General features: G+C 51.8%; 6 protein-coding genes across 6 annotated transcripts; 2 read left to right on the top strand and 4 right to left on the bottom strand.

Annotated features, from left to right (window-relative positions):
• Positions 1 to 242: 242 nt before the first annotated feature.
• IAQ61_005821 (uncharacterized protein) lies at positions 243 to 596 on the bottom strand (the record flags this gene model as incomplete). The annotated part of the gene is made up of 1 exon (XM_066096950.1): positions 243 to 596. One exon carries the CDS (start codon positions 594 to 596, stop codon positions 243 to 245), a length of 354 nt encoding a protein of 117 aa, XP_065952942.1.
• A 690-nt stretch (positions 597 to 1,286) lies between these two features.
• IAQ61_005822 (uncharacterized protein) lies at positions 1,287 to 2,354 on the top strand (the record flags this gene model as incomplete). Its single annotated transcript, XM_003836136.1, has 3 exons — positions 1,287 to 1,489; positions 1,539 to 2,153; positions 2,207 to 2,354. The coding sequence occupies 3 exons, from the start codon at positions 1,287 to 1,289 to the stop codon at positions 2,352 to 2,354; spliced, it is 966 nt and encodes a 321-aa protein (XP_003836184.1).
• A 1,238-nt stretch (positions 2,355 to 3,592) lies between these two features.
• On the top strand, positions 3,593 to 5,344 carry IAQ61_005823 (uncharacterized protein; the record flags this gene model as incomplete). Its single annotated transcript, XM_003836135.2, has 5 exons — positions 3,593 to 3,898; positions 3,971 to 4,181; positions 4,240 to 4,433; positions 4,490 to 4,846; positions 5,003 to 5,344. The coding sequence occupies 5 exons, from the start codon at positions 3,593 to 3,595 to the stop codon at positions 5,342 to 5,344; spliced, it is 1,410 nt and encodes a 469-aa protein (XP_003836183.2).
• Positions 5,345 to 6,004: 660 nt separating this feature from the next.
• On the bottom strand, positions 6,005 to 6,601 carry IAQ61_005824 (uncharacterized protein; the record flags this gene model as incomplete). Its single annotated transcript, XM_066096951.1, has 1 exon — positions 6,005 to 6,601. The coding sequence occupies one exon, from the start codon at positions 6,599 to 6,601 to the stop codon at positions 6,005 to 6,007; it is 597 nt and encodes a 198-aa protein (XP_065952943.1).
• Positions 6,602 to 6,683: 82 nt separating this feature from the next.
• IAQ61_005825 (uncharacterized protein) lies at positions 6,684 to 7,492 on the bottom strand (the record flags this gene model as incomplete). The annotated part of the gene is made up of 3 exons (XM_066096952.1): positions 6,684 to 6,738; positions 6,790 to 7,007; positions 7,085 to 7,492. The coding sequence occupies 3 exons, from the start codon at positions 7,490 to 7,492 to the stop codon at positions 6,684 to 6,686; spliced, it is 681 nt and encodes a 226-aa protein (XP_065952944.1).
• Positions 7,493 to 10,047: 2,555 nt separating this feature from the next.
• On the bottom strand, positions 10,048 to 12,229 carry IAQ61_005826 (uncharacterized protein; the record flags this gene model as incomplete). Its single annotated transcript, XM_003836133.2, has 2 exons — positions 10,048 to 10,795; positions 11,937 to 12,229. Coding segments are annotated over 2 exons (1,041 nt in total), but the record flags the coding sequence as incomplete, so codon positions are not given.
• Between the last annotated feature and the right edge of the window lie 335 nt (positions 12,230 to 12,564).

The following is a 12,564-nucleotide window of genomic DNA, read 5'->3' on the forward strand; positions in this document are numbered from 1 at the left end:
ACCGAAGGGCTTCACGCTGACAGATGTTGGCTCCGTGATGCAAAACACGGCGAATGTTTACCCGATTGCTCATACATGGGTGAACCAGAGGTGGGCATGCCGGTCTCCGTGCTCTGAACTGACGCTCCCCTCCCACATGGTCAGCAATGGGTTCTGCGACTTTCAGGGACTGTAGCCCCTGTTTTCTACGCGAGCACTTGGTACCTGCATCTCTTACCCCAGCACGTATAGGCCTGAGGCTTTCAGGCGGCGGAAATGGCAGTGGAACTGAGCGAGACTTGGCGACCTGTCGATGTTTTGGATGCCTCGGCCACCTGTAAAAGCCCATTAATTAACCAACTGATTACCGGTACCCCCACACCATCAACTCGGAATTCCAAGCACCCGTGATAAGAATGCAAGCTCTCCCCCCTCATCAACTTTTCTCTAGCAGGATGAAGATTGCAACCACAATACACAAGAAGAGGCAAGACTGTCAAAGCCTTGGTATTCAAACGTTTACGATGACATGTAGACACTGTGGAAACATGCCCCCCACCACCGGCATCGTGAGAAGCAGCCTGCCTCGAGTGGTCGCCATGAGCCATGCAAAGCATGCGTACGGAAAAGCTACAAGCCGCTATGAAGAGCTATGCGCTATCTCTGTCAAGATGACCCACTTATGGGGCGGCTTCGAGATCTCCGTTGAGCCAGGCGTGTAGTGTTGGCACGTGGACAGTTTCAGCACGCCCTCTGCGCGTCGCAGACCCCCAGACCTGCCACAACACACGCCTCCAATATCAACCCCACCACAATGTTCGCGAACTCGCTCAGCGGTTGCTACGCTACTAGCAGGCTGTTCCTCGATGATCAATGGGCCATTGAGCCAAGCTGTAAAGCTTGAGTGGCCACGAATCGGGTAAGGAGCCCTGTGCGTGGCGGGAATGAGATGTCCGCCCCATCTGCTGCAAGCTGTGTACCTATCCGTCCTCCGACTATACTATGGCGTCTCAGATGCAGCACAGGAGCCACAGTACCCTTCTATAAGGTCCATTGGTTGCCCATCTTGTTTCCACTCTCGTTTTCTGTTCTACCACACCGAGCAGAGAGTTCTCTTCTACCCTTCTATTGTACTTAATACTCACTCCATCACACTCCTTACCAGTTCACTTCTTCACTCCTGTCCCTGGTTGGACCCCAAGAGAACTACTAATAATTATCAAATTCAAAGCGAGTCTTTGCTGGCCGTCTATCACTGGAGAAAACCACTCAACCAACAACATCAACACACAACTTAATCAACCAATATGCCGAGCGTATCAAGAATCATCCTGGGCCTTGCTGCCCTGGCACCATTCGCAGTCGCCGCCCCTACCATGCACATGGGTACTGCTGCGCCACCCGCAATAGTAGAGACCGCTGGCCCACCTGCTGCTGCTGAAGCTGCTCCAGCTGCCGAGCCAGCTGCAGCAGCAGAGGGAGCTCTAACGGATGTTGACATTCTGAACTTGTGAGTAAAGGAAAAAAATAGGGATTGAAGCAGTGGCTAATATACTCAGTGCGCTTACTGCAGAGCACCTCGAATCGGAATTCTACAAGCAGGGCTTCGCCAAGTTCCCCATGGCTGACTTCATGGCACTTGGTCTCACTGAGGGTCAAGTCAAGTCTCTGATGGGTGTTGGCCAGACCGAGGCAACCCATGTTACGACTCTCCAATCCGCAATTGCTGGAGCTGGCGCGAAACCCGTTGAAGCGTGCGAATACAACTTTGACGCTGCCCTCGCCAGCGCCGATGCCATGGTCAAGACTGCACGTGTTCTCGAGGCCGTTGGTATCTCTGCCTACCTCGGAGCTGCTCCCCTCGTCAATTCCTCCGATATTCTCTCGGCTGCTGCTTCCATCGTCACGGTCGAAGCTCGCCACCAGGCTTTCATCCGCTCCGCCGCTGGCGCAGAGCCCGTCCCTGCTGCTTTCGACACTGCTCTTCAACCCCGTGCGGTCTTCACCCTGGCTGCTGCCTTTATCAAGTCCTGCCCCGAAGGCTCCAACCTCAACATCCAGCCCTTCCCCGCCATCTCGCTCCAGAACCCTGAGCAGGCAACCGTCGGTCAGGCACTGAAGTTGGCGGATCCCGCTCAGCCTGCTGGTGCTTCGTTCTGCGCTTTTGTTGCTCCGTAAGTTTTTCCACATGGTTGGTCGCCACGAGCATGGTACTAATAAGCAATAGTGCTGGCACTCAATTCACGACCATCACCGATGGCAGCTGCATGGTTCCCCAAGGTCTCCAGGGCGAAGTCTACATGATGATCACCAAGTCTGAGGCCGTCACCGACGCTGAAGTCCTCGCCGGACCTTCTGTCATCCAGCCCTCATAGTCGTCTCGTTTGGATGGCACGACAATAATAGAGCACTGGCGCCACCGCAGTAACTTCCATTCTGTCATCATCTACGCATGGAGCATCATCGGCGCATGCTACCACAGAAAAATTATCCATGGAGAGATTATAGCGAGCATCAGGCACAGGAAGATGGGGCACGGCGCGTTGAGCGAGCGAGCCATGTATGTGCATAAACGAACAAAAATTGCCTTTCTTCTTCTACAGTCGTTGAATACAAGCATTGATCTCTCAAGGGACATTTTTATTTTCCTTTTCTCTTCCATTTCCTGTTGTGTTGCAGTCTAAGTGTTGTTTTTGTGGTGGAGCTTCAACACAGAAGATACCCCTTTTGGTTTTTGGCATGAAATGGAGTAAGTAGATCATGATGCCTTGGAGAGGTTCAGAGAACAGCTCCTTGAGCGTAATAACATTCAATTTGAAGTGTACAATATCAGCCCCCCCAAAAAAGACATTTGATGATTTCGACAAGGGAACTGCGAATTGGCTGACCGGTGCAAGGAAGACGATTACATGTGACAAGTGCATACAGCAGGATGAGTATCAGTTTCGCATTATTTCGCTCGTTTGGGTAAGGCGCGGAACAGGCTTGACGTGCAAGGTGGAATGCCGCCACCACATACAGACAATGCTAGTCTTTGCATGTTTGTACTACGCTGGATTGATGACTCTTTTGCCTTGATCTCGCAAGCTCATCTACATGCAGCTCGAATCATCACTGTCCTCCTCGTTGTGAACAGCCGCATGTCGGACCGTCAGGTTCACAGGCAACTGCGGTCCGCCTGCCGAGCCATAGGCAACCGAAGATCACCCGAAAGTTACCTCCTCGCGAATGGCTCTTCGACGTCAGTGAGCGTTGATTGGGTAGAGATTGGCTGCATTGTGGGGTTAAGAGAGACTGTCAGGTTGGACAAGCTCTTTGCCGTGCATGCTTCGCACTTTTTCTCCACACTCTGCAGGAGACGTGTGGGACTAAAGGGAGAAGAGAAGTATAAGAGATGTCTCGCCCATTTTGCATTGTTGCGGACTGAGCTATGTGAAAGAATACCCACCTACTGATGTCATATCTGTCTCATCGACTTTGACGGGAATGCGCAACTAAGTACAGGGTTTCGCCATACTCATTACTGGATATCCAAAAGAGTAGTCGACAACAAGTTCAATCTTTACAAACTTCCAACATCACCACGACCTCCAACCTCAATCGCCGAACCACAATGGCGATGACACAAAACGGCACTTCGTCTACCTGCGTAGTCGAGCAGCCCATCGAACTTCAAGATGTCTCCCACTACATCAGTACTCCCCCGATTGCCAAGGTTCCGGCCCTGCATATCTCAGATAGCAAAGGCGTCCCGGACGACGATCCCGTAGAAAGCCTCCCTTCACCAACTACCCAAGCTGCTGCAAAGCTGGAAAGATGGAACGCCCCACGCTCAAATCTCTATAGGACGTTGGCGGCTTTTTGGAGTTTTGTGGTAATGGGGAGTAACGATGCTGCGTATGGTGCTTTGATACCCTATGTACGTGCTGTACTCCACCTCCGCCCTTTGTCCTGTGTGAGGGGGACATCTACGGTGCTAATACTCGATTAGTTACAAGAATACTACCATCTCACCTTTGTAGTCATATCGCTAATATTCCTGTCACCACTGGTGGGCTACACGGCCTCTGCCCTTCTCAACAACACCATTCATCTCAAATTTGGACAAAAGGGTGTTGCAGTGATTGCACCGACATGCCACTTACTGGCCTACATTGTTATTGCCGTACACCCACCATATCCCGTCCTGGTCTTCATTTTCAGTAAGTGTAAAATACGATTCGCAACAGCCACGGTCTACAAGCTGACTCGACTACTCAGTGCTTGCTGGTTTCGGCAACGGCCTCGCTGATGCGGCATGGAATGCTTGGATGGGCAACATGGCGAACCCAAACGAAGTCCTGGGTTTCCTACACGCATTCTACGGCCTCGGTGCCGTGCTATCGCCGTTGATTGCAACGACCATGATCACCAAGGGTGATCGATTGCCCTGGTATTACTTCTACTACGTTATGGTATGTTGCCATCCCCCCCATCCAGTCTCCCATCCACCCCAACCAACAACATCCAGATCGCCATGGCAGCCATCGAACTCGTCACCTCCACCACAGCCTTTTGGCACGAAACCGCCGCCGTCTTCCGCGCCGCCAATCCCCGCACCGGCATATCAAAAGATAACCGCATGAAAGAAGCACTTGTGCGTCTCCCTTTTGCCCGCGTCACCTGGCTCATCGCCGTCTTCCTGCTCGGCTACGTGGGCATTGAGGTCGCGCTCGGGGGCTGGATCGTCAAGTTTATGCTCGAAGAGCGGGATGGCGAGGATTTTGCAAGTGGCATGACGGCCACGGGGTTTTGGATGGGCATCACGGTCGGGCGGATTGTATTGGGGTTTGTGACGCCGAGGATAGGCGAGAAGTTGGCTATTGCTGTGAGTATTTTTTTTTCTTTCGTTCAATCCCTCCAAGTTTCAACTAAACTACACACCCTCCCACACACCCTCCCACCCACTACATCTATCTTAACCCCCTCCCCTCCCCCGCACACACACAAAACCAACAATCTAACCCCCCACAAAATAAAACAGATCTACCTCCCCCTAACAATGGCCCTCCACCTCATCTTCTGGCTCGTCCCCCACTTCCTCGTCTCCGCCATCGCCGTCTCCCTCCAAGGCTTCCTCCTCGGCCCCCTTTTCCCCGCCGCCGTCGTCGCCGCCACAAAATTACTCCCCAAACACCTGCACGTCAGCGCCATTGGCTTTGCCGCTGCTTTTGGCGGCAGCGGCGCTGCGATTTTTCCTTTTGCAGTCGGTGCTATTGCGCAGGCTCAGGGGGTGCAGGTGCTGCAGCCGGTTGTGCTGGCGCTGTTGGTGGTGATTTGGGGGCTTTGGGTTGCGTTGCCGCGGCTGCATCGGAAGGTTGAGTAGGGTGGGGAGGGGGTGGGATGGGAATGGATGGGATGAAAGGGGATGGGGAGAATGTAATTGCTTCCCTTCTTCGTATGTCTTTGAACCATGACTAGGACTCTACCCCTCCCTCTCCACCCTCTAAATTTCCCAATTTTTTTTTAAGAAAAAATAATAATCTCCCCGATCAATCTCCACTCCCACTCCCACTCCTCCACCTCACCCAACAAAAATTCAATCTCTCCCACCGCCTTATCCCAGCCCCTTAGTTCAACCCCACATCCACCCACACCAACCCCGCACTCCCCATCCCAAAAATCTGCGGCGCGTGGGTGATGTTTGATGGGGGAGAGCGAGGGGGAGATGCGGGTTTGAGGGGGTTGGTTGTTGGGATGGGGATATAAAGGTTTTGGTTATTAGGATGTGTGTTCAAAGTCTCTGATATTGAGAGGTATATTCAAAATCTCAGAATATATAACAACCAAAAAAACCCCCATGTCCCCAGACAAACCGAGCAAACCCACGGCAGGATTGCTCAAACGGGCCAATACCAATATACATGTACACCCTTGACACGAAGAAGATTCTTGTGTTGAAAAAAATAATTCCCGCAGATTTTGTTGAACGAAGTAGCAAAACGGCGTCGTGTTAATCATTCCGTGACATGGACATGTCTTGGACTCAATGGCCAGAGTCCCCAGGACTAGCCTTTCGGTCAAGGACGTCTCTCTGCAGGTCTTGCGACATTTTGCCGTCGGTCCAACTGGCCATTGTATCGCGCGAGGGCGTGTTATCGCGCGACTCGCCATGCGTCGAGTGTTTATCCTGCGTAATAACCTCTTCGATACCCTGGGCCTGTTCTCCCGAGGACGAGGCAGGCTCGTTGGAGAAGCTAGCGACGTGCTTGAGCGCCTGTTGCATAGCCACGGCCGCGACGTTGGGGCGTTCGACTTCGGCAGCGAAACCGGGGTCCTCTGGGGGTTTGAAGAGGGCGGCCTCGTGGTCGTCAAAGTCCTGGCCGGGGTTGATGGTTTGGTATTCGACGAGGGTGACAATCTTGTACATGGCGAATGCGAGGAGGGTGCCCATGATCGGCCCGAACCAGTAGATGTAGTGGTAGCTGGGGAAGTTGAGGGTGACGACGCAGGGTCCGAAGCTGCGGGCGGGATTTAGGCTGCCTCCGGTGAAGAAGACGCCGACGAGTTCGGCGACGAAGAGGGCTAGGCCGATGCCTACGGGGGCGAGGAAGGTGGCTTTGTGCTTCTCGGCTGCGAGCATGACTGGAGAATGTGTTAGTAAATGTGTCTCATGTGTGTACAAACATTGAAAAGTCGGTTCCTTGGGAGATGGCAGAAAATCATCAAGGGGCAGTGTTTGGTGTTGTAGTCATCGTAAGATTGTCCAGGCTCAACTTACTACGGGCTTGTTAGCGAGATTCAGCCAGTGTCGTCATGAGATCTACTTACCAGATTGTGAATACAAGAAGGGATGTAAGGAACATCTCCAGGAATACACCACGCGCCGCTGAAACACCCGCACCGAGTGTTGTTGAAACATTGAGAGGCCCAGGTAATATAGCCTGCACTACAGCAGCAGCGCAGATTCCCGCGAGCATTTGTGCGATGAAACACAGCGATGCACGAACAATTCCAATAGCTCCAATGAGGTAAAGACCGAGTGAGACCTGACATGCGATATTAGTTTCTGTCCTCTACAAATTCGGACCCCCTCCTGATCCTTCAGAAGCAATCAATGACTTACAGCCGGGTTGAACAATCCTCCACTAACTCGAAAGAAGACCCACACGTTGACCATCAAGCTGAATCCGAAGATCAAACTGATGTACAACAGCACACCTGTATTTGGCGCTTGACTAATACTATTTGATTGCTGGCCAGCGGTGGCTGCATCACTGAATGTCGCAGCCGTATTGGCAACAGAAGTCCCACCAAAGGCAAAAAAGAGGAACATGAAGGTTCCTGCAAACTCAGCGACCATGGCAACCAATTCGTTTCGCCATTTGTTCGTGATCCAAGTGTGCCTTCTGTGTGCATGGTGGTGGTGGAGATGGCGATGCTGACGTCTTGATGTGTCTTCGCTTTTCGTTGGCTCGCTGGGCGATGATTCGGTATCCTTCTTGTGCAACGGCAACACGTTCCGAGGCGCCATATTTGCGTAAGATTTTCGACAAAACGGCAACAGTAAGTTCAAGTTGCGATAGAGAGGTCCAAAGTCCAAGGAGATTTTACAGTGTTCAAATCCAAGCGCGGCAGACTACGACATAGACAAAGGGGTCCGCTGGTGGCTGAGCCTAAAACGGGGAGACGAACTCCATACGTGCTGCGTGACGTCTTGATGGGAAAAGCGCCACCAGCGTCGGCGATGTTCAGTGCATCCGCATACACTAGGCAAGACGCATCGTGTCAATGTACAGCCTTGTGCAAAATGCAGGATCGTAAAACCTTACTGCTGAACAGCTCCTGGCAGTGCTGTGAGCTGTGACTTGGTCATACCCAGCGATCATCAGACTCTCCGGTTTCGACATTTTGATTGCACTAAGAGTCATGTAACTCATGAATTCTTTTCCACAGTGTAATCTCCAAGGAAATCTGGGTGGTATTCAGCCCGTTAAGCTGAATACTTTGAATTCGTGGTTCGACGTCGCGACGATGGAGAGAAAAAGGACTAGGATACAGATCGACGCAGGGTTGGCGTAAAGGCTAGTGAAATGATGTCATGCTCCGAAATGCCGTTGACCCCGATTGGGATGACAAGAAGGCTGGCGAGCCACGCCAAAGCAATCCACAGACGACCTAAAACCGCCACGTCCGACTAGAACTCCATATTTGCTGGTCGAGTGTCGTCAATTGCTGAGTAGATTGGCCGAGATAAGAGTCTGTGCTGCGTTTGACAGATCGAGTGAATCCGGCGGCTGGTCCTTCAATTAAAGAAATACTCTCTCGCATGTGCGATGTTGACGAGGTTGATGCTTGTCGAGACCAACGCAGATGGCCTTTTCAGAGGAAAAAATATACCGGTGGTGGGTTTGAGGATACTACAATATTTCCATCCTATACTTTAGGTCATACACAGGACTTCAGAAGACCATAGATTGACCCCATCTCTGGCTTAGCAACCCACCCCTCTCACAGGTACTCCGCATCTCGGATATAATCGCATCGTGCCTTGACGATCCCTTCACGCTTAGTGTTGGCTCGAACCACGCAAATCCCAAGGCTAATCGTCACGGGGCAGTTCTATGCCCGAAACTCGTCGGTACCGTGTACGTGAGCGCATCACTGCTCACCCCATGAACCTACTTTCCCAAGCTTGGATCCGTTTTCAGAAAGAACAATTCTCGTTCAGGTCGTGCTAAAGATTTTAGAGTACGGTAGGGAATCCAATTAATTGTCGGCTACGGTAATCTACTACACGTGGTGGACACGCACCTGTCAAAGATTGCCCGTTGGTCCCTTGACGATTAAAACGCCAACTATTCTTGCATTTCAATCGAAAAACATCACGCATAGCCGTTCGATACGGGGCACATGGATGAACATCACAGCTTTCACATATGAAAGGATCATCCTCATCTCCACTTTACGCCTTTCCCCCTCCCTTCCCCGCACCCCCAACCTTTCCCACACCACCACAATTACCTCATTCCCAACCAATTCCATCCATAAACCCCCCCCCCAAAATCCCCAGACCCCATGCGATTTAACCACGTCTCTCACATGTCTCGCACGGGCCTTCACTCATGATACTCACCCAGCGTTTTCCACAGTCCGTTGCAGTAGCGCATTTCGCTCAAGTGGCTATATGTGAGCGCCTTGGACCCTTGAGCCTTGTTCTTATCTGCTTGATGATGAGAGAATAGGCTTATGACTGCGATATGAATATTATTGAAGTCACACATGTTCTATCTATCCGTCACTATGCAGTCGTGAACATACACACATCATCATAAACCAGCCGCAAGCAACGTTTACGAAGAGCATTGCTCCCAGTATCGCAGAGCCATGGAGGGTATCTACCCCAAATAGTCCTCCCCTCTCCTTCTTCCATGTGCACTATGTAGTATATCTATTTTTATCTCCCAGCTACGTCCTCACCGCTTATCCCAAGGTCTGCTCCCTATACGCCAACCGCCTTCGCTGCAAGTACGACGGGTGCGCTGGCATCTTCTGCATGTATTTAATAAGGATAGCGGGTGTGTAGGTGTACGAGTCATACTCCCCACTTTTCAAACCCAGAGAAATAGCGAGAGAGAAGATGCTACCTCAGTAACACTGCTAGACAACAAAAACACCAAAAACAGACATCAAGGCAAAGTAAACGTATTTCTATTCATAAAATAGCTCAATAATCGTGATAGCTTTCGTTCAGCATAGAGTATACCGTAGGCGTGACACTAATCGACTGGTCCCACAATTCCACTCCCCCTCCGCTGCGAAGCGAGAAAAGTGGTGGAGAAGTGTGGGGGTGGAAGGCGGGTGTGGTGAAGAGGAGAGTCGGAAAATTGCCTTGGCGAATGCATGTCCTGGCCAAGGAGAAAGAGGAGAAAAAAAAGTGACGACCCAAAATAAACGCCTTGGTAACATGATAATACCCATCTCCATCCAACCAGTTAAATCCCTCACCCACCAAAGAAAAAACCAAAAAAAGGGGAAACTGTCCTTTCATCACCACCCCATTCCTCCAAACCTCAACTCAAAACAACCTCAACACTTGCCACTCAACACCTCAAAAATACCCACAACACCCACATCCTCACCCAAACTCGGTCTCGGCTCCAGCACATCGAGCCCAAGCCCAAACACCTGCCTCTCCTGCTGCATCTCAAACTCGATGACGCTAGGCTTGTGGCGAACAGCGAGGAGCTGGCGGATCGAGGCAGCGGTTGTCGAAGTGGAGCGGTAGCTGTGGGGCGACGAGTTGCGGGTGAGGGGCGAGGTGGTGGATGTGCTGGTGATGGAGGAGGAAGGGGAGGCGGAGCGCAAGGAGGTGCGGGTTGGGCTGAAGGCTGTGCGGAGGCGGCGTAGGGAGGAGGTGTTGCTGCGGAGGGGGGTGAAGGATTGGAAGCGGTTTGTGCGGCTGGGCGAGGAAGGCATAGTTGTGTGGTTGGGGTTGTTCTTTGGGTTGGGTTGAGTTGGTTGAAAGGTTGGTGGTTGATGTGAGCGGGGGAATGTAAGGTTGTTGGGTTCGTGGGTGTAAATGTAAATGTCCGTGGAGGCCGGGTGGTTCAGATTGGATTCCGAGTCCAGATGTGAGAGAATGTGTGTATATGAGTGTGTGTGTGTGTGAAGTCGCGTAGTAAGATCCAGGCGATGGCAGTCGAGGGTAAAGAGTGAGATGACGCGCTTCAAGTAAGCTTGCTGACAGACTATCGTGCGTAAGAACGACAGGAGTGATGTGGTTGGCAATACAGATTCGGCTTGCAAGTCAAACCGACGGATGCTTTCGGCAGGTCTGACGTGATTGTTTAAAGCCGACAAACTCTCTTACTTCTGTTCCAGACGATCGGGTTTTCCCCCGTCGTAGCAATTCGTCGTCTTTCGTAGATTGTCGTTGAGGCAACAAATGATCCTCACTCGGAGAACAATCGGGAGTCGTGGTATTGTGTAGTATGGTAGGAAGTACGCAGAGTAGAGTATGGCCAGCAACAACGAAGCGTCAAGCCCCGAACGTCACTTGAAGAAAACCGTCAAGGTGTAAAGGAGTAAGTAGGTAAGGTGGTAGGTGGTATACGAGGTTATGTAAATGAAAGTATCCCAAGGGCCGATAGTCAAAAGACCAAAGAGAGAGAGAAGAAGAAAAAATCTGCTTGCGCGTGTGTCTAAATAAAAAGGATATGGATACCCACACCACACAGACATGCACACAGGCCCCTTTGCTAGCTTTAGTTGCCTACGGGTCTGGCTGCGAGGGCACCATGCGTTGTTGAAGGGCTGGAGTGTCGTGCTGGGCGTGCTGGAACGAAATCACGGCACTGGTGGTGTCGGAACAGCCGTGACCCCTGCAGCAGCAAAACCCAAGGAACGCGTCGAGTGAGGGGGCTGAGGTTCGGCCTGTCTTTTGCTAGGCGGCCCCATGTTTGATCGCCGCCCCAGGTGGAAAAACAAGCGAGCGGGTGAGAAAAGGGTGGACTGTTTGAGCATTTGCTTGCCGCGGATTAAGTGTCCAGATTGCGTTCGTTTTCCTCATTGCTGGAGGGGGTCGATGGGGAGGGAAGGGATCAGGTGTGGGATATTACAAGTACCAGACGTCCATGTAGTCTACCGTATGGTAAGATTGCCAAGTATCGCAACCAAGTCTACCGCCGTATACGTACACAGCATCTACCTTGAACTCTTGTCATCCCTCAGGAAATTGAATATAGCACACATACTTGGATAGGCACCTTGATGGAATTCTTCCTTCAAATCTCGGCCAAATAAGCACCCTTTCCCTTCCCTCCACTCTCCACTCCACTCTCCACTCTCCACTACCTTCATGCAATGCTCAATTGATTGGTACCACACACTCCCCATCCCATGCGTCCCCCCTACCAAAGAAGAGGAAAAAACACGCAGCTGCAGCAGCAACGCGTCTCTGCCAATTCAACACTTACCCACCCAAATTAGCTTGCGCGCCCGCCCTTCCCTTTGCTGCATGCATGCGAGCAAATACAATGGTACCACGGTATACCACGCCATGATCCATCCACACACACCTCAACCCACCTAAACCTTCCTCCTTCCTCCTGATTCCTCCTCCGGTCTCGACCGCGCTCATCCACCGCGTGTCTGTGGCCAATTCCTTCAGAGCAAGCACGGTCGCGTCTGCTCGCTTGTCCTCCTCGCTTGCCCCGAAGCCGTCGTTTGCAAGAGAGAGAGAGAGAGAGAGAGAGAGAGAGAGAGAGAGAGCTGATCACCAGAAGCCTCCGCTGCATTCACTGCATTCATGAGACAAGTCGCTTGCGCAAGAGACACACAGCTTGTTGCAGAACTTGGGACGGAACCTGTACAGAAATGAACTGAGTCGGACTGTTGGATGATGTTGCTTGGGGCTAGGCGTGTCCGGGCTGGAACGAGTTGTTAGCGGGTTAGCCGAGAGCGGGCATGCATGTGTGTGTTGGTTTGTGTGGGTGCTAGTGTTGTGACATTGGTGCGCTAGTGTTTCATGGTGCTGGACCTGTCTGCTACCTGATGTCCTTATGGTGGGTGGGTGTCAAGTGTCAGCGTTGGCCGTGGATGCTG

Source organism: Plenodomus lingam, assembly GCF_022343315.1.
Source record: "Plenodomus lingam strain CAN1 chromosome Unknown contig_23, whole genome shotgun sequence".
Classification (NCBI taxonomy): domain Eukaryota; kingdom Fungi; phylum Ascomycota; class Dothideomycetes; order Pleosporales; family Leptosphaeriaceae; genus Plenodomus; species Plenodomus lingam.